Source organism: Mirounga leonina, unplaced genomic scaffold, assembly GCF_011800145.1.
Source record: "Mirounga leonina isolate KUSES-001 unplaced genomic scaffold, KU_Mleo_1.0 Mir_176, whole genome shotgun sequence".
Taxonomy (NCBI): domain Eukaryota; kingdom Metazoa; phylum Chordata; class Mammalia; order Carnivora; family Phocidae; genus Mirounga; species Mirounga leonina.
In genome coordinates this window covers 42361141-42380063 of record NW_023270454.1, presented here as the reverse complement: position 1 = coordinate 42380063, position 18923 = coordinate 42361141, and the positions used below count along the sequence as shown (strand labels likewise).

Below are 18923 nucleotides of genomic sequence, written 5' to 3'. Positions count from 1 at the left end.
ATGGCTACTTGGCATACTTTGCAATTTGGACTATTATGAATAATGCCATCGACACTCATACATTAGTTTTTCTGTGGACATATGATCTCATTTTCTCTTAGATATATATATACCTAAGGATCATATAGTACTTTTAGGTTTAACTTTTTAAGACACTGCTAAACTGTCTCCAAAGTGGCAGCACCACTCTACATGCCCACCAGCAATGTATGAGGGTTCTAGGTTTTCCACATCCTCGTGAACACTTGTTACTGTCTGACTTTTTGTTAATGACGATTTCCACTGTGAGCGAAGTGGTATCTAACAGTGGTTTTAATTTGCATTCTCCTAATGCCTAATGATGTTGACCATATTTCCATGGGCATTTAAGCCACTCATATATCTTATCTGGCAAAATATCTATTCAAATGCTTTGCCCGTTTTTAAATTAGGTTTTTGTCTCATAATTATTGAGTTGTAAGATTTCTTTATATATTCTGGATACAAGCCTTTTATCAGGTCAATGATTTGCATTTATTTTCCCAATCTGCAGCTTGTCTTTTCATTTACTTGATCATATTTTTGCTCCTTAAAAGTTTATAATTTTGATTAAATCCTATCTATGGAATTGTGTATCTTATGAATCTAGAATTTCGGGTCCTATCTAAGAAATCTTTCCCTAACCCAAATTACAAATATTTTCTCCTGTAAATTTCATAGTTTTAGCTCTTACATTCAGACCAATGATCCATTGTGAGTTAGTTTTGTGTATGGCATAAATTGAAGTTCTAAATGACTTTTCCTGCATATGGATAACCAATTGTCACAGCGACAGTTTTTGAAAAGACTCTGCATTCTCCGTTGAATGACCTTGGCACCTTTGTCAAAAATCAATTGACCCTAACGGTAATAGTTCACATCTGGGCTCTCAAGTCTGCTCCGTTGATCTATATGTGTATACTTATGCCAGTAACAGAAGGTCTCCATTATTGTGGTTTTATATTAAGTTTTGACATCAGAAAGTGTAAGTCTTCTTTTGTTCTTTTACAAAATTGTTTTTGGAATTCTGGGTCCTTTGCATTTCCATACAAATTTTAGGTTTAGCTTGCCAATTTCTGCACAAAAGACTACTGGGATTTAGCAAGCAATTGCTCTGAATCTATAGATCGGTTTGTGGAGAACTGCCATCTAAACAATATCAAGTACCCTAATCTGGGAACACAGACTGTCTTTCTGTTCATTGGATCTTATTAATTTCTCCAAGCACGATTTTGTGTGTTCTGTGTACAATTCTTAAGAGTACTTTGTTAAATCTGGTCTGATGTAATTATTCTTTTTGATGCTATTGTGAACGAAATTGTTATCTAAATCACCACTGTTTCCAACAACTTTTCAGGAGTGTGTTTTCTTCTGCTTTCCAATCCAAATCAAGTCAGCCCCCTCTGGAAGTGAAACTGCTGGTCTCTTCAGCCTGTCGTTACCCCAGTAAAACTGCGCTGACCAAGCTGGGTTTTAGGGGAGCAACTCTGCGCAGGAGTGCCATGGACACCATGTGCCTTAACCAATGTCCACTGGTTTTTCATTAATAAGTATTTGTAAGTTTGTGTGCACATTTGACTTATTTCCTTTGTCTCAAGATGGCTGTTTTTGGGAATTCTGTCCAATTGCAATGTTGCTGTTTGGAGAGAGGGTCTGCCAGACTGCTCACTTTGCCATATTCTGTGAGTTCTATTCACACCTGTTTTGTAACTTTTGAATTTAGAAACAACCTGCAAACTCCCTCAGAAAAAGCATCTGTACTCTACTATACCAAATGGCCTGAGAAACTTCCTGTATCAATTATGATAGAAGTATCAGTTTCCCACTTTTGATAATCCCCACTTTTGATAATACAGAGTGGTACTATTTTCCAGGTGTGTATATGAGCAATTTTATTCTTTCTTCCAGTACATGGAAAATTAAGCACTAGCTCACATATGAAATATTTAGTTTTATGAGGATATTTTTCTTGATTTATGAAATAGTCACCTTTTATTCAATCATGTTTCTCTGCGCATCCTTCATACAAAGTTTAAAATAACCATCGTATGTTTACTATACACAAGAAAGCAAGTTTAGTTTGAGCTTTTATCCTTACTTTCTTCTCCATCTCTCTCCAGCCTGAAAAGGGCTTTCTCTTTAGCACATTCATAGTTTTTCATTGTGATCTAAGAATGTTTCAAATTTCATATGTCCTCATGCAGCATTTAAAAGCGCAAATGGCAGAATGGTTACAATTTGGTGGACTTCTGACTGAAATGATTTACCATAGGCTATAACTCTTCTGTTGGAGGTCTATGCTATGCACCATCATTTTTCTTAATTATTTCTGATATTTTGCCCATCATTCACTGACCTTCAAAGCTATTTATTTAAAACCATTCTCGGAAATATCGGTCTGTGAGTGAATTGTCAAAAATAATTAAGAAAAATGGTGGTATGTGCCCCTGACACAGAAATAGATCTTTTCTAAAATGTTGCTGCTTTTAACAGAATTTAATATAAAGTCATTTCAAGAATTATGACACTATTAACCAAATGATTCCAGCAAAAGTAAAAACACCCAGAGCTTTGGACTAGATAGTAATAAAGAGAAAAATGTTCTTCTCATGCCTGCTATTCTTTTGAATGCCTCATATTTCATGGGGGAGCATTACCATGCTCACCTCACTACCATACAAATATATAAACATTCACGAGCCTTCTAGGAGTTTTTCAAGATCTTTCCCTGTTATGTCACTTACATTCATTTCTCTACCAAATAGGGAAAAGAAAATTTTCCAACCCAAACCTTAATTTTCCTTGGCTCCTTCAGGAGTTAAGACAAATATCTAACAAAGCTTGGTCTCAAGGAAATGGGCGCCACTTACCGCCTTCCTGTTATAACTGGCAAGATATCATTGGATTTGGCTTCAATTATTTTAAATGCGACTTTCTTCAAATCTGAAATGCCAACAGCCATGTCCTCTAGCATTCCGATTTCATCACCTACACAAGGGAAAAGGAACATTGTTACAAACATACTATTTAAAGAAAATGTCATTTGGTACTACCTCTCCCTGCTGGGATTTGTTCTAGCATTTTAGTGAATGATTTTCTGAATGCAGTGAATATATTCTAAACACTTTTCCTCAGAGGCTGAAGGTTTTCACCAGTGAAATAAGGACCATTTCAGTGGACTCCAGCAGTCCAAGTACCCTTGGAGGGAAAGAAGGATGTATACATTTGCTGGAAGGCTATAGAAAGGTGTTAACTCCTTTATGAAACAGAGTATCATGCAGCTCTCTTTCCATTGACAGGCGTGATATTTGATTTCTAGAAATAGAGATAGAGCTACACTATCCAATAGAAAAATAATGAAGGTCACATAAATAATTTTAAATTTCTTGGTAGCCATATTTTTAAAAGAGTAAAATTTATAAAGGTGAAATCAATATTAATAATGTATTTTACTCTAATCCAATATACCCAAATATCATTTCAATTATAAATCAATGTAAAATTATTAATTTTTAATATAAAACTAGTTTTTACTAGTCTTTGAAATCTGGCGTGCATGTATAGTACATACTGATTTGGACTAGTCACATTTCAAGTGCTCAATAGCCACACCAGGCTATGTATTAAGTAGTGCAGTTCTAGACATTAGAGAGTTGGGACTTTAAAAATCCAGTCATTGAAACTATGTTGGCAGAGAGCCTTTTATATTAAAAAAGCCAGACGGCTGCTCAGGACTCCACTATTCATACTCCATGAAATAATCTATAATTCCATTTTCAAAACATAATGGGGGTAAGAATACAGTTACAAGGTGAATGAATGCAAAGAACTGAAAGTTACATTATTACTGTAATGCTTAGGTCATAAAGGTTTATTTTGCATTTTTATGTTTAATGGCAGAATCTATGGATCAAATATCCTTATGAATGAGAATATGATTTTAACATGTACTAAAGCAATACTCACTATATGTACTTAGTAGTCCTTCATATTGCACTATCAATCCCACTGTGTGAAGCTGCTGTAGGAAGCCAGGGTCATGCAAACTTGTGTGTAATTTGATGATAAAACCACAAACCAATCCAGCAAGCTCAAAAAAAAAAAAAAAGTCATTGAAAAAATTGACTGGAGTCAACAAACTTTAATTGAAAAATATTTAAGATTTTTGAGGCGTCATGGATTTAATTAAAATTTTTCAAGTATGTGAAACATACACAAACTAGGGGGGACATGGACAGTTTGGTTAAAATATTCCCTTTCCTTCTGTCTCCCTTCCTCCAGGCTTATGTCTCTAAAACCAGTTGTGGGTGTGGACGCAGAAGGGGGAAGAAAGGGCCCCAGGACAGCCACTTTGATGGAGACCAGCCTCGATGTCATGAGATAGGTTGGGTGAAGGCAATGGAGGTGGTCCTGTTAAATCTTGCCTTTAAGCATTACTGCCCTGTGAACTTATTTTATAGACAAACAAAACATACAGGGGATCATTATGAGGCCCAGCCCTGGGATTCATTAGGGAGCTGTATAAATGGGAGATTGCAAATGGATCCCTTTTGCCAGTCCCAGCTGCCACCTCTGTGCAAGGCAGCCACCCCTTTTCTCCCACGGTGCTCTGTGTGGAGACCCCAGGGCATAATATGATGACAGGATGGGCGGCCTTTTCTTCACTGACTCTCTGCACCATGAAACAGACGTACATTTCAGAGACTTGGCCACCTCTCTGCAGAAATAAATCCTTAAGATCTCATAAGCTGTTTCTGTTCAGCTCATAGTTATTATGGATAAGGAAAACTGATATCAAAACTTTAAGCAAAGAATCCCTTTAAAAATTAAACTACCAAAGGAAGACCTCTACCATCACCACGGATACACTTTAGCCACCCAGCCCCGTGCTGTGCTCCCAAGAGGCACCTACTGCTTGGCTGAAGACGATGTCCCTTCTGAGCGTCAGCATCAAGCACTGGGGCAAGCTGTATGCAAGTTCCTGAAGGAGCACGAATGTCAGGGACTGCTTGGCTCGGTTCACCACTTCTCCCATGCAGTCCTTCAGGGTAAGGATGAGGGGATATAGCTGTTCATACCAGTCCTCTGCAGGGAGGAAGGGGGTGTGAGAACAGTGGGATAGATGAAGGTCTTGGAGGATGGAACAAGTTAATTCTTCTTAGTCAAGGTACACACATTATAAGGCTTTACAATGATTCGATTTGAAGAGCTCTGATCCACATCTCTCCTCTGAACTCCAGATGTCTGCAGCCAGCTGCCTGCTGGATCTCTCGGCTGGGTATACTTACCATACGTACAGTAGAACTTTTCCTTGGCCTGCTCGCCTCCAGTCTGGAGACTGCCTGTGGCCTAGTGGACGGTGTCACCAAACTCTTCCCATGCTGGAAACCAGTTTTCCTGGACTTCTTCTACAGTTTTTACATTTGTTGGGACGTTGAATTAGTTCTACCATTATGGAACCCCCCAGACATTCACCGTCCCCTTGCCCTCTGCCTTCATCATTTCTCAATATTCTCTGGATCAGTTACTACCCCTCTCCTTCTAGTCACGCCCTACTTGAACCCTTTCTCAACAGTGTCCCCGGAGTCTCTGGAGGGGTCTTTCTAATCAGTTGAATTTCATCCCATCATTCACTCCCTCACTGCCCTACTTTAAACATTTTAAAAACACTAAAGCGTTCAGAATAAAGTCCAAAAGCATAAAACAGCCTCCATTACCTGAACTCTGCCTACTTATCTAGTCTCACCTCTCAGAACAATCCTCACTTGCAGTCTTGAGTCTCAGGTGAACTGAACAATGTGTATTTTCCCATCCTGCTCCCACCCACCCCTACCACCTCATTTATTGAAGTTTGGGTTACTTACTTTTGTGCCCACAGTTCCTTGTTCTTACTGTTCTAGAACTATCCACACACTATTTGCTCTGCAAGAAAGGGAGCTCACTGACAGCAGGGAATTTATGTTTTAATCCTTGAGCCTAGCATAGAGTCTAACATTTAACAGATATTCAGTTTTAATTGAATGAGTAAAGTTACACTAAGTATAACAAAAGTTTTTTTTTAATTTATTTTTATTTTTTTTAAAGATTTTATTTATTTGAGAGAGACTTACACAGAGGGAGAGAGAGAGAACACAAGCAGGGGAAGCGGCAGGCAGAGGGAGAAGCAGGCTCCTCACTGAGCAGGGAGCCTGATATGGGGCTCCATTCCAGGACCCTGGGATCATGACCTGAGCCAAAGGCAAGACGCTTAACTAACTGAGCCACCCAGGCACCCCATAACAAAAGTTTTTAAAGATATAGACAAATATGAAAAAATCAAGTTTTTGACAATTCAAATAGGCTTTCTTCAAATCAGGATACAAAAGAAACCATCTGTGTTTTTTGTATGTCTAGATACCTGACTTGTTTCAATTACATAATCATGATGTTGGCATATGATATGGAAAAAAGTTATATTATATTTTATTGGAAATCAAGACCCTGAAAAATGTCAAATACTATACATTCCAGACTGTGTGACATTCCATTAACATATAAATAAATAAATAGTAGTATGACAAAGGAATTTAATAGAAACGAAAGTATGTTGGAAATTATAATTCAGGATCTGAAATGATATGATCTTCTCAGCACAAAAGTGTAAGCTTCACTGTGAATGATGTAAATGGCCAATAACCAGTTCAGACCTTGGAAGAGTTATAGGGAATGATAAAAAAAATCATAATCACTATTGTACCATATCTACCGTCACATAGTTATTTTATGTTGTGTTGTAATAGACTAAATGAAATAAACCAAAATGGTTGAAAGAATTAATGACCCCAACTTAATAAAAAAATGTGCTCTTGTTAATACTTCATGTAAATGCTTATGTGATTCAACAATGCAAAATACATTAGGAACATTATGAGTTATTATTTTAAAATATTGTAGAATTACGTGTTACCATAGGAATAAAAAAACTCTAGAGAAAGGGGAATACGACGAAGGCCTATTAAATCTGTAATCATTTAATGAAGGACTCACTTGTGGGCAGCCTAGGATGAAATTTAAACAATGGTTCAATTTAAACAAGCATTGACTAATTATTAATTTTTATGTCATTAGTATATGTAAAAGGGCATATGAAGGTACATCAGACTTATTTTCAGAATAAAAGACACATCAGTAGACATCTAAAAGGAATGTTCTTTATTCCTATTTTTTTCATATTTACATTCTTCTAGCTCCCATTCTCTCCCACTCTATTATTCCCTATATGAATGTTTACATGCATATATTGATTCACTGACACATACATATATACACTAGGAAAACAAATATTTCAATAAATTGACCCAGATTTACATCTTAGAAGAGAACAGACTGCAAAATGATTTTGTTTTGTGCTTAGATCTGTAGAGATCAGCTTCTATTCAGAGACTTGGCCACCTCTCTGCAGAAATAAATCCTCAAGATCTCATAAGCTGTTTCCGTTCAGCTCATATTTATTATGGATAAATAAAATAAAGCTTGTGTGCAGTAGGTGGCGCTGCCTTATTAGGCTGAATTAGAGCTAGGTTGTCACTATTCCATTCAAGTACCTGATCTATATGGTTTTACACATAGTGTGTGCTGGTTGTTTAGGCACCTTGCATCATACTCTCTGTGTCAAGAGATCAGTAACTTGGTCAAGGGTGTGATATGCTCTTCCTAATTAGAAAGTGGAAAATTAACTTAAGGGTACACTTACTTCTCTTGAAAGACACTCAGTGACAGCTAAAATTTAATATAGCTCTTGGTTTTTCTTGAAGATCTTTCTTTGCACATTTCTTCATTGGCACCAGGATAATTTCCTTACTCACTTCCAAACCTATTCTCACACTTACTTAACCAGTTGATTCTTACGCATAAATTGCAATCAGATCAAAAAAGGGAGTCTGATTTCTAGTCTTAATAGAATAAAGCTGAAAGCCTGGAAAAAAAATACACTGATATTTTAAACCTAGGAGCATTGTTAGCTGCTTGCCTAATGCTAACAGTATTCCAGTGTCACCATTTACTATAATTATATATACTTTTTATGACTAAAATTTAAGGCAGATGGCAGTATAATAAAACATTAATTCTAAACAAGAAAAATACAAGTTTGTGAGTGAGGTAGAATGCCTTAAATATAGTAGGAAGCTTCCTATAGAAAAGTATAAGTGAGAAAGGTAACATTACATTTTTTTTCTGGCCAAGAAACAATTTAAGTTCAGCAGATACAGAAAAAACTGCACTGGCAAATGCAAATTGCAATGACTACAGGTTCTGGTCCCTGTTAATATTCACTCACTGTAAATCTCAGGTTCTCAAATAAACACAATGGTGTATGACAGGCCAAAGAAAGGCTGGAGTCAGTTCATAAATGGCCTTTTTGCTTCAGTGAGCATTCCAAATCATTCTCACAAAGGAACAGCAAATGCTTTAGTTTTCTCCTCAAAAATATTTTTGGGAAAAGAAAAAAAAGTTACAGCTCTTGACAGTCTTAAGACCATTGTCACTTCCCCCTCACCTTCCTGCCTCTCCCTACTTCACAATTTCCACTTTGTTCTCATGATAAAGCACATTTTCTGGCAGGGATGAAGCGGTGTTCATTCCGGGCTCTCTGGTCAAAATAAGAAGTCCTGAAATGCACACATCCACTCTTCTGAGTTTAATTTCTTCAAATTTCAACTAAGATTTTATACAACACACACACACAAACACACACACACACACACCCCAATGAAGCTAGGTGGCTAGGGGTTCACCACTATATAGTCACTGCACCAACAACTCTCTGGGAGCTAATTGGCTCAGCAGACACTTAAGTGCCCACATCCTCGATTCTATCCCTCTGGGTTCCTTTCAGTGACAGAGGGAAATATAAAGAGAATGTTTTAGTGTCTCTATAAAAACTTGCTGAAACCCCTTAACCCTGAGACCAAACAAGCAGAGTCTTTCCTCAGGAAAACATAAAATGCATGTGGCTTAGCTGAGCTTTTCCTGAGCTTTGTGAAGTGTGCTGGAAGCCATCCAAGCAGAGCCTGTTTTCCAGTCCTTTACTTGCTTCTATAATATATTTAAGTGACACTCACTGAAGGATTCAAAGAATGACTGCCAGGTGCCCCCCTCACCCCCTCCATACGCCATCTATTTCCTGTACAGGATGTTCACGTCCTCTGAGCTGAATGGCTCTTATGTTACTCAGGAGGAAAATAAAAAAGCCAAATACCAACCAACTGCAGCAGAGCAGAATGCTTTCTTTCCAATTTCTGAGCCATTTTCGTCTCAGGTGTTTGGTCTTCTTTGCTCACTTAAAATAATTAACTCCACACAAGCTTGTAGCCATTGTTATTTTTATTATCACAACTTTTCAGACACAGAAGAAAAGCTAAAAGATTGTATACCCATTAAACTTTATGCACAGAGATGAGAAGAAATGAGCCCAGCTTTTAGGATTCACCTCAGTGAAGAAGATGCTCAACTGTGAAGCTAAACAATTAGAATGGCCTCTAAGGAGGGCAATAAAATCCCCAAGGTTGTCAGAACGGAGACCAAATGCATAGCCAACAGGGCTTTGATACTGTGCTCAAACCTCAGGTCCCACAGAACTGGCAATGGGTTTGCAGTTGGGGGCTGACAGTGGCAGATTTTGCTATCCCTGCTCAGAGTCCTTTGTTGCTTTGATGGACCTATATCCTACATCAGCCCACATACTTCTATTTGGGTGCCCCTCTGAGTGAAGGCCCCGTCCTTCAGACACAATTCTACAATCTGAACATCATAACTTGGAGGGGTCACTCAATGATAAGGCTTCCCCTCCACATACTTCATAGCTAAACTCCTTTGTATGAGTATAATACATGCGGCTGACTTTGGTCATAGATTCTGGACACCTGCCCACTGCCTCCAAATATCTGGACATACTCCAGCATATAGGCTAATAAGATAATAGAAGAATAATCAGGGAAAGAAAAGTACCCACTGAGGCCTGGCTGCCTAAAATGTCTTCCCCAGCTACTCAAAATGCCCTCTGAGCCTTCCTAACCCCTTGGTCATCTTTATCATCCATCTCTTGGCTCTGGTCCAGGAATCAAAAAATCAATCTGTATTTATATTACTTTAATAAATGCTAACCTGTCATCCTTTTATCACTTTCCCTCCTTTCTTCACTGCCATCATGAGAAACATAGTCATTTGTTAGTCAGAACCTTTTGGAAGTGAGTCCTGTGGGTGACACTTATATTTCTAACTTGTGATTGCTACTCTCAAGAGGCTTAAAATATAGAAGGGAAAGTAAGAGGTGAAAAGTAATACCTACCATATAAGGGAGTCTGATAAGTGCTATAAAAATTGGGACCATGACAAAACAAGTTCAGAGGGAATAAGAGTTTAGAGGCAACAGAGTTCATCTCTGGTGAGAAGATCATATTCATTCACAGCTGTGTTGTTGACTGAACGTTGGAAGGGAGTCCTGTGTGGATGGAGTTCAGGGAAGCTGCATGGCCTGCAGGTAGCTGAACACCCATAAAGCAAAGCTTTGTAGGAAGTCTGGGAGGGGTGCATGGTTTGATGACATCAAGTCCCATAGGCAGATGCCATAAACTGACCAAAGGTGCTGTATGGGGACTGGAAGGGAGGAAGGGCTGATGTGACTGAAGGACTTGGACAAGGCAGGAGTACAGTGGAAATCATGTTGAGCCTGAAGCTATGGAGGAAAAAAAAAACAATAAAAAAACGTAGTGGGCAGTCATCATAGCAGGGATAGGGAAAGAGGTAAGTAGGGGTGGGAAGGAAACGAGAAGGTATAGACTATGTGTCAGCAGAGAGCCAAAAGCTAAGAGGCAAGGTCAAATCCAGAAATAAAGGGTATTGGTAGGGCAAATGGAAGCAGGGTTTCTGGTGACTCTGGAGGAAAGTCGCACAGAGAGCAGTCTGTGCCTTCAGAGCAGTTTAAGGCCTCAGGGGTATTCACACAAAGGATAGACATGAATCTTAAAATGTAATCATCATAGTGTCCACTGAAATATGATCCAAGGTAAGTGACTGATCTTGGCACCTTCCAGATGTATTAGAAATGAGTGTACTGCTCAACTCAAAACAAGCTGCTATGAGAACAAAGGCAACCTTTTCTTGTGTCAAGGGAACCTTGTTTGTTTAACAGGCTAAGAACACAGTGTCATAAAACTTTCCAGTCTTGCTCTTAGAAAAATAGCAAAGGAAATGCCTCAACCAATATCCTGGTTAAACTTCTCATTTTGTAGCACAAAGTTGAAGCCTTAAGTAAATTCTGCTAAGACAGTTTCCAGGAACTAAATCCATTAATCAAACATGCTCTGTGTTTGTTGTAGCACAAAAGTTTTGAATTGGGGGTTATAATGAACCTGGAGGAGTCACACACTCATATCCATTGGGCATATTTTGCCTTTTGGCCTTAAAAAAAATCCTGTAATCTCAGGACTCTGGCCTACAAATATGCTGAGCATTTAAGAATAAGCTGCATAGGTCATAGATCACTGAGTGATCTGAAATCACCAATACATCTGCATCAGAGAGCTCCTGTCATTTAAATTTTGTGCAGTATCTAAGATTGAGAAGACAGAAGGAGTGGATACTGAGTTGACTGAAGCCTGATTAGAACACAGGAATCCAGAAAAGGGAAGAGGAGATGCATTTCTATCCTGAAGTGAACAAGGTGAGTATAGGAGTTTTCTAGTAAACTTCAAGGCCAGCGGAATATAGTGCACCATTTTTAAAAATACTTCTACAAATGCAACAAAGACTCATGTAAATAGGTTTAACTTATAAGTGCTGAAAAAGTAGGCAAGGGACCACATACAATGTAAACAATACTATTTCTCAGGGCATTCCATTCAATAATGATATGCCCCAGTATTCCCACATGGGAAATGTGAATCTCTTTTTTTTCTGTCTATCTCGGTTTTCCTGTGGGTGTGAGCAACCAGATTTATGATAAAGTTAAGTAATTTTTCAAGTGTAACTTATGAATACATGGCAATTCTTAGTTTCTGCCTAAGGTACAATAACCTTTAAGAGATATCTACAGGATTGATTTTCACAAAGTTATCTCATAATATCACTAATTAGTGTCTAATAAAACTTAGCATTTTGTTAAAAGGATAACAGCAAAAAATTATCTGTACAGATTAGTGATGCTTTTTCCTGGAAAGAACAGAAGCAATGCAGCATAGTGGTCCTTCCTAGGACAGGCTCTCAACTCACACCAACGGGGTCAGAAGCCAGGCTCTGTCACTGGACCGGGCTTGATAGTGCACACATTTTTTCAACTTTCTACTTCTTCATCCGTTAAATACATCGAATTATTCTTATGAGTGTTGCAAGAATTAAATAATACAGGCAATATTTTTTAAAAGTTTCTGGCACATATTAAGCAACCCCAAAATGTTAGCTACTATCTTAGAAAATTACTACAATAATAAAGTAATTTTTATATGTCACCCAATGTCTGCCCACCTACTAACATTTGTTGCTTATGCTCCTCCATCTTTCCTATTTCTGAAGATGAATTGTTTGTTCTCCAGCTAGGACCAGCTCCTCTCTCTGTATACCAGATCTCATCTCCTCTCACCTACTTAAAAGTATCACTCAAGCAATTCTCTCCCCTTCTTCCTACATTATCAATATTCCCTTTGTTACTGGAGCATTCCCATTAGCACACAAACATGCCATTATCTTCCCATCTTTAGAAACGACCCCATCTGTCTTGACCCTATTTCCCTCTACAGCTTCTACCCTATTTCTCTGCTTCCTTTCATGGTGAAACTCCTTAAAAGAGTTGTGTATAGATAGTGTTTCTATCTTCCTCTTAACCACTTCACTTGGGTTTAGTCCCTATCCACTCTAGGGAATTCTTGTCAATGTCACCAGTGACTGCTACACTGATAAATCCAGAGTCACTTAGTCCTCATTCCACTTGATCTTTCAGCAGCATTAGGCATGCCGTTCACTACCCCACCCCCCGAATACTTTCTCACCCTGGATGTCAGGATATCATACTTTCCTGGTATCCTCCTACCTTACTGGCCATTCCTTATTCAACTCTGTTGCTGGTTCCTCCGTTCTTTTTGACCTATTAACATGGGAACATCCCCAGTTGTAATCTGCATGTTAATTTCCTTTTCTCTGAACACTCAACCTTTTGTTGACATTATTCGGTTTCACAGTTTTAAGTACTATTTATATGTTGACAATTTCCAACTTTATTTTTTTAATTCCAGTACAGTTACCATATAATGCTATATTAGTTTCAGGTGTACAACATAGTGATTTAATAATTCTATACATTACTCAAGATCATCACGATAAGTGTACTCCATCAAAATTTATATCTTTAACCTGAATCTCTCTCTTGAATCCCAGATTCTTATCTCTAAGTGCATACTTGATATTTCATGTAAACTTGGCATGTCCCAAATGAGCTCCTATTCACCACAAACCCTGTTCCACCCCATCCCTCCAGTGGCTCATGCCAGAAATGTTCAATTATTCTTAACTCCTCCTTTTCTCTCATTCTCTCATCCAACCCATCAGAAAAGTCTGTTGGCACTACCTTCAAAATAAGTACAGAGTCCAACCACTTTTCATCACCTCCACTGCCACCTTCTTCTTGGTAATCCAAGCCATGATCATGTCTCACCTGGACAATTACTTAGCTTTCTAACCGGTCTATACCTGGTTCTACCTTTCCCATCTATAGTCTAATCTCAATATAATAGACGAGGTGTTAAAATTTATGTCATATAAGGTTAACCCTTTCCTCAAAACCCCTCAATTGCTCTTATTTTTCTGAGTCAAAGTCAAAGTCTATACAAAGGTCCTTCATGATCCTTTCTCCAAGCTGCCTATATAAATTCATCTTCTACTCTCTTCTCTTCGCCTTCTCATTCAAACCAAACTGGCATTTTTGCTGTTTACTGATGATGATGGGGGCACTACTATCTCAAGGCTTTTGCACTAGCTGTTTCCTGTGCCCAATATATCCTTCCCCCAGATGTCCACATGGCTCATATCTTTTCCTCCTTCTGTCTTTGTTCTAATATCAGCTTCTCAATGAAGCCATTGACCACTCCCCTTAGATTTCAATTCCTGCCCTCCGACAATATTCCAAAACCCTCTTACTTTGTTCCATATTTTTTTCACATTATTTGCTGCCATTAATATGTTGTGTAATTCCCTTAATTTCTTGTATTAATGTCTCTCTGGGACAAGAATATGAACTTCAGGAGGGGAGGTGTTTTGCCTGTTTTGTTCATTTTTGTATCCTCAGTGTCTAGAATAGTGCCTGGCACATAGTAGGCACTCAATTAAAATACGCTGAATGACTCAAAGAAAAAAATCACTTAAAATAATGTGGTACCTTTACTATCATAAAACAACAGAACTGGAAGAAACCTTCCAAATTTTTAGATGATCTTTATTTTACCAACAAAGTAAGGTGCAGAGCATATAAGTGATCTGTCAAAAGTTATATATAGCCAAATAAGTAAATTGAGGACTTGCCGAGAATCTTGGCTCTGTCAAGTGTTGTTTTGTTACATCATAATTCATTGCACAATTTTTAAAGGAAGCATTAATTTTCTGATAGGATATTGGAAAATTTCATAATATAAAACTATCATTGAAATTCTAAGCTTATAATACAGATATCTGTGGTATCTTTTGATTATTTTTTACTTTTTTTTTTTTTTAGCTTGTAAGTGTACTTTTAAAGTTTTTTTTTACCTGTTGACCTATGAGTTTTTAAAAGCCTGATTCATTGATATTTCTTTCCCAATGTAATTCTAAACCTACCTTTATGTGTAGAAATTCATTAAATTCAGGAATAATACTTAAGCCCTTTGATGAAAATGATGCTTTGTGCTTGCATCTTTGCTCTTTGCAAAATAAAAGACATGTTTCCTATTATAAAACCACTGAAATAATTGTTTAATGTTGAGTATAAGTTTTGATAATATAATGATTTTCATGTATATATGCATAAATACGCACTATGTTGAAGATACTCAATAATATCAAAAATACCTACCTAAGCATTTCTTGTCAGGTAGCCATTATAGATCAAGGTGACTAGGCTTTTATTTCATAATATTGGCCTCTATTACCTGCCAAGAATTGTGTTAGGTTCTGGAGATTCAAGAGCAAATCACAAATACTTAGCATATTTTCTCACAGAGCCAAGTCTAGTAGAGGAGATAATATTTAAAATAGGATTTACAATAAATCAGAGATTCAGAGGCTGCAAATTCGTGGCCCATGGGCTAGCCTTATTTGGCCCTCAAAGATATTTTATTTGGCCTTCCTCATATTTTAACAATCTTAAAAAATCAATTATTGACCTTTAAAGAATTTGGATGTTTCATATAAAAATTCAGATTTACTTGAAAAATCAGAAGATATAGCAACTTTAGTTTCAGTTTCCTTTGTAGGAAGGATTGGCTAGAAGTGGAGTGGTGGCCCTCTTTAGAAGGGATATATATTGTCCCAGTGTCTATCCAATTCACTTGACACATGCATGTTACCGTGTATGCAGCTTGAGGGCCTTTGTACTTGAAACCCTTGTAAAAAGCGTGACTACATAATTTGCAGAATTCAATGAGAAGTTAAAATGTGAGAGATTTCTGTTCAAAAGGAGTAAACAACCTTTTTCCTCTCTTCCGCAGTGGTATCTCTCTCAACCTGTCATGGTGAGATTCTATTTACTCTTTCACGTCATATTCCTTTGGGCTCAGTGACACATGTATACAGAGTCTCAAAGGTACCCAGCCTGACCCTGAGTATTTCACACCTGCACCCAGGCCCTTCGGTAGGTGAGGATGGGGACAGAAAGAGGTCATTGGGCTGGCACAGGGATGGGGAAGCCGGGCAGGTACTGGAGAGCCTGGGAGGCAGAACTATAGGTGAATCAAGTCTTAAAGTTCCAGGCATAGCCTCCATTGCCCCATTGGACTTTATCTAAAACACAAAGATACAGTTTTTTTTTTTTTTTTTTTTTTTTTTGAGAGAGAGAGAGAATGAGAGACAGAGAGCATGAGAGGGGGGAGGGTCCGAGGGAGAAGCAGACTCCCTGCCGAGCAGGGAGCCCGATGCGGGACTCGATCCCGGGACTCCAGGATCATGACCTGAGCCGAAGGCAGCCGCTTAACCAACTGAGCCACCCAGGCGCCCCAAAGATACAGTTTTTAAGAATGCAAGATGGTGATTACAGAGCATTAAACCCAGAGCAGAGGGCCCTGCTGTGTGAGGGACTCTGTGTACTTGCACTGGTTCCCACACTCATAAAACCAGCTCTGGCCTGGGGGACCAGAGAAGATGCCCCAGAAGACATCAAGTTTGAGCCTGTGGAAGGCAGAGATGGGCAAACCTTTGAAGGTCTAGCAGTGGAAGGTACAAAGTGAGGTCTCAAAAGAGTCCAGTGTGACTAGATCATGAAGGATGAGGTGAAATGAGGTGGAAGAAAATGACAAAGCACCATGAAGAGGCAGGTGGGGGTCTGGGCACTTAGGGCTTTGGATGATCAGCAGAAAACTTAGCAAACAAGTGAAGTATTAGATGTGACTAATATCTAAACATAAAGGCAAGAAAATCTATATGCAAAGCTGCTCTTAAGATCTAAACATTTTTCACCTACAGTTGCTCTGAGGACCCAGATTGTTTATGACAAATTCAATCAGGAATCACTTTGCCTGCATTTGAATCCTTGCTCAGATACCTACCAGTTCTGTAGTCTTAGAAGTATTGCTTAACTTCTTCATCTATAAAATGGAGATAAAAACAGGACCTCCCCTACAAGCTTGTCATAAGGAGGGAGGCAAGAATGGCAGGGCTTAGTAAGTGCTTGTCACAAAAATATGAATGCAGTAAGGTTTAACAAAGCAATGTGATTATTTTCTCTCTTGATACCTTTGATATCCAAGTTGCATTTGATTTGTACCCCTTAGTGCTTCCTACTCCTCAGCTGAAGGAAATTTCTATGACCCAAGGCTCTGTATTATAGATTTCGCTAATTTTGTCTTATTCTTTCTGTTCTTGTTTTATTCAGTTTCATCTATCTGCTAATGACTCTCAAATGTATATTCCCTCTTCTAAGTCCTTTATCTTGTATATTCTGTCTTTGGAAAATCTCTGAATATCAAATACAACTTGCTCACCCATGAGACCTCAAGGGCAGGGTGATGATTGCATGTGTTCCTGGATACAATGCCTGGCACAGGTAGATGTTCAACAAATGCATATTGAATGAATGAAAGGATCTTCTTCTGTCTTCTAACTAACACAGATTTAGTGTGTGTCTTCTATATACTTAATGCCATGAACCATTCTTTGTATAATTGTGTTCATTAATTAATTCTTAATTATTTCAAATTTATTAGGCAGACAACTACTCTGGCCAACCTAAAGTAAAACATAGGAAAGAGATTTGATTCGATAAAGTGATTTGCTAAAACCTTCGATCTGTCCCTATTTGGAAGTTGGGGTACTTTTTTCAGATGACTAATCTGGCATAGGAAGCCATTGATAATTGGTGATAAATTACTGATAAATTCTTGGTAGTTACCAAACAATTATATTAACAGGAGGCAACCAGAGACAAAGTAAAAGGTGTGAGTGAATTCTCAGGTCCCACTAGGAAATGTGAAATGCACCTTGTAAGCTAAAAGAAAATTAGGAAGCAGGAAAGGACATGAGTATCAGTGAGCATGAAACTCTAACCAGTGGTAAGTAAACAAATTCTGTGATCTACATGAATGTATACCTCCTTTGTATGAGGAAGTCGTGATGACATTAAATCAGCATGGGCTCACTGAGAAAAGTTACATTAGAGGAATTTCATCTCCTTTTTGACAGGACTTGTAGCTGGGCAGATTAGAAAAGAGTATTCAGAGACAAAGAGTACTTGGCCTTGGCATTTCATGGTAACCTCGTGAAAGACAGAGAAATTCAGGCATGCAGTAACATGAATGGCTGAATATATCACTGCTTGAACACACATCCCCAAACAGTTGTGATTAACAAGTGTATTTCAGTGCATACATTTTTTTTTTAGTGCTGTGTCTCAAGGATCTGTATTTATTTCTGTTTTCCCATCATTTTTATGTATTACTTGTGTGAATGAACAGAAAATGTTTGTAAAATGTGAATAAAATAAACCTGAGTCGGATAGTGGATATGATGGATGAAAGAAACAGGTATTTATTAGAGTGTACTCAGAAGTGTAGTATACTGTAGTCATGGGTTTACACATCAATCTCTTCAGTAGAATTGAGACAGACCATGTCTTAATCTCCTTGTGTCCCTAGTTTTTCACAATGTCAAGCACATAGTGGTACTGAAATATTATTTGAATCCTGAATGCTTGAAGGATAAGTCAAACTGAGCAAGATTTATGGGTATCAATGAAATTCGTAGTAAAAAACATAGCCGTCAAAATAGCTAATGTGAACTTAGATATCATTAATAGAAAAATAGATTCTAAAAGTAGGAAAGTGGTCCCCCTCTGTTACTCTGTGTTTGATGCTGTTCTTTGAAAAATGACCAAAAAATGGCAAAAAGGACATGATGGTTGCTTTCAGATTTGTTAGACTATAATGTGGAAAAAGGAAAGTAGATTTGTTCTGTTTGTTGCACAGAATTAGATCTGGGCCAGTGGGTAAAATTAAAGGAAACATATTTAGATCAACATCTGGAGTATGCCATTCTAGAAAATAAAAAATGGTTTTCTATCAGTGGAGATGAGTACCACAGGCTAGGTGAAAACTGGCAGAGATACTATAGGTAAGCTTCTTAAGACAATTTAGGAGGTTTAATTACATAATGTTGAAGGGCACATTAAAATCTAAGATTCTAATATTCACTGATTT

The 18923-nt window shown here is 38.0% G+C and overlaps 1 protein-coding gene across 2 annotated transcripts in view; it reads right to left on the bottom strand.

Annotated features, from left to right (window-relative positions):
- The window catches only part of INPP4B (inositol polyphosphate-4-phosphatase type II B), a 543837-nt gene that overhangs the window by 77585 nt on the left and 447329 nt on the right, over nt 1-18923 (bottom strand). For both annotated transcript variants that reach the window (XM_035023009.1, XM_035023008.1), the window contains 3 exons: nt 4931-5103; nt 3985-4108; nt 2889-3006 (listed from right to left, as the gene is read on the bottom strand). In XM_035023009.1, coding sequence (XP_034878900.1) covers nt 2889-3006; nt 3985-4108; nt 4931-5103 — 415 coding nt within the window. The remainder of the gene's footprint in view (nt 1-2888; nt 3007-3984; nt 4109-4930; nt 5104-18923) is intronic.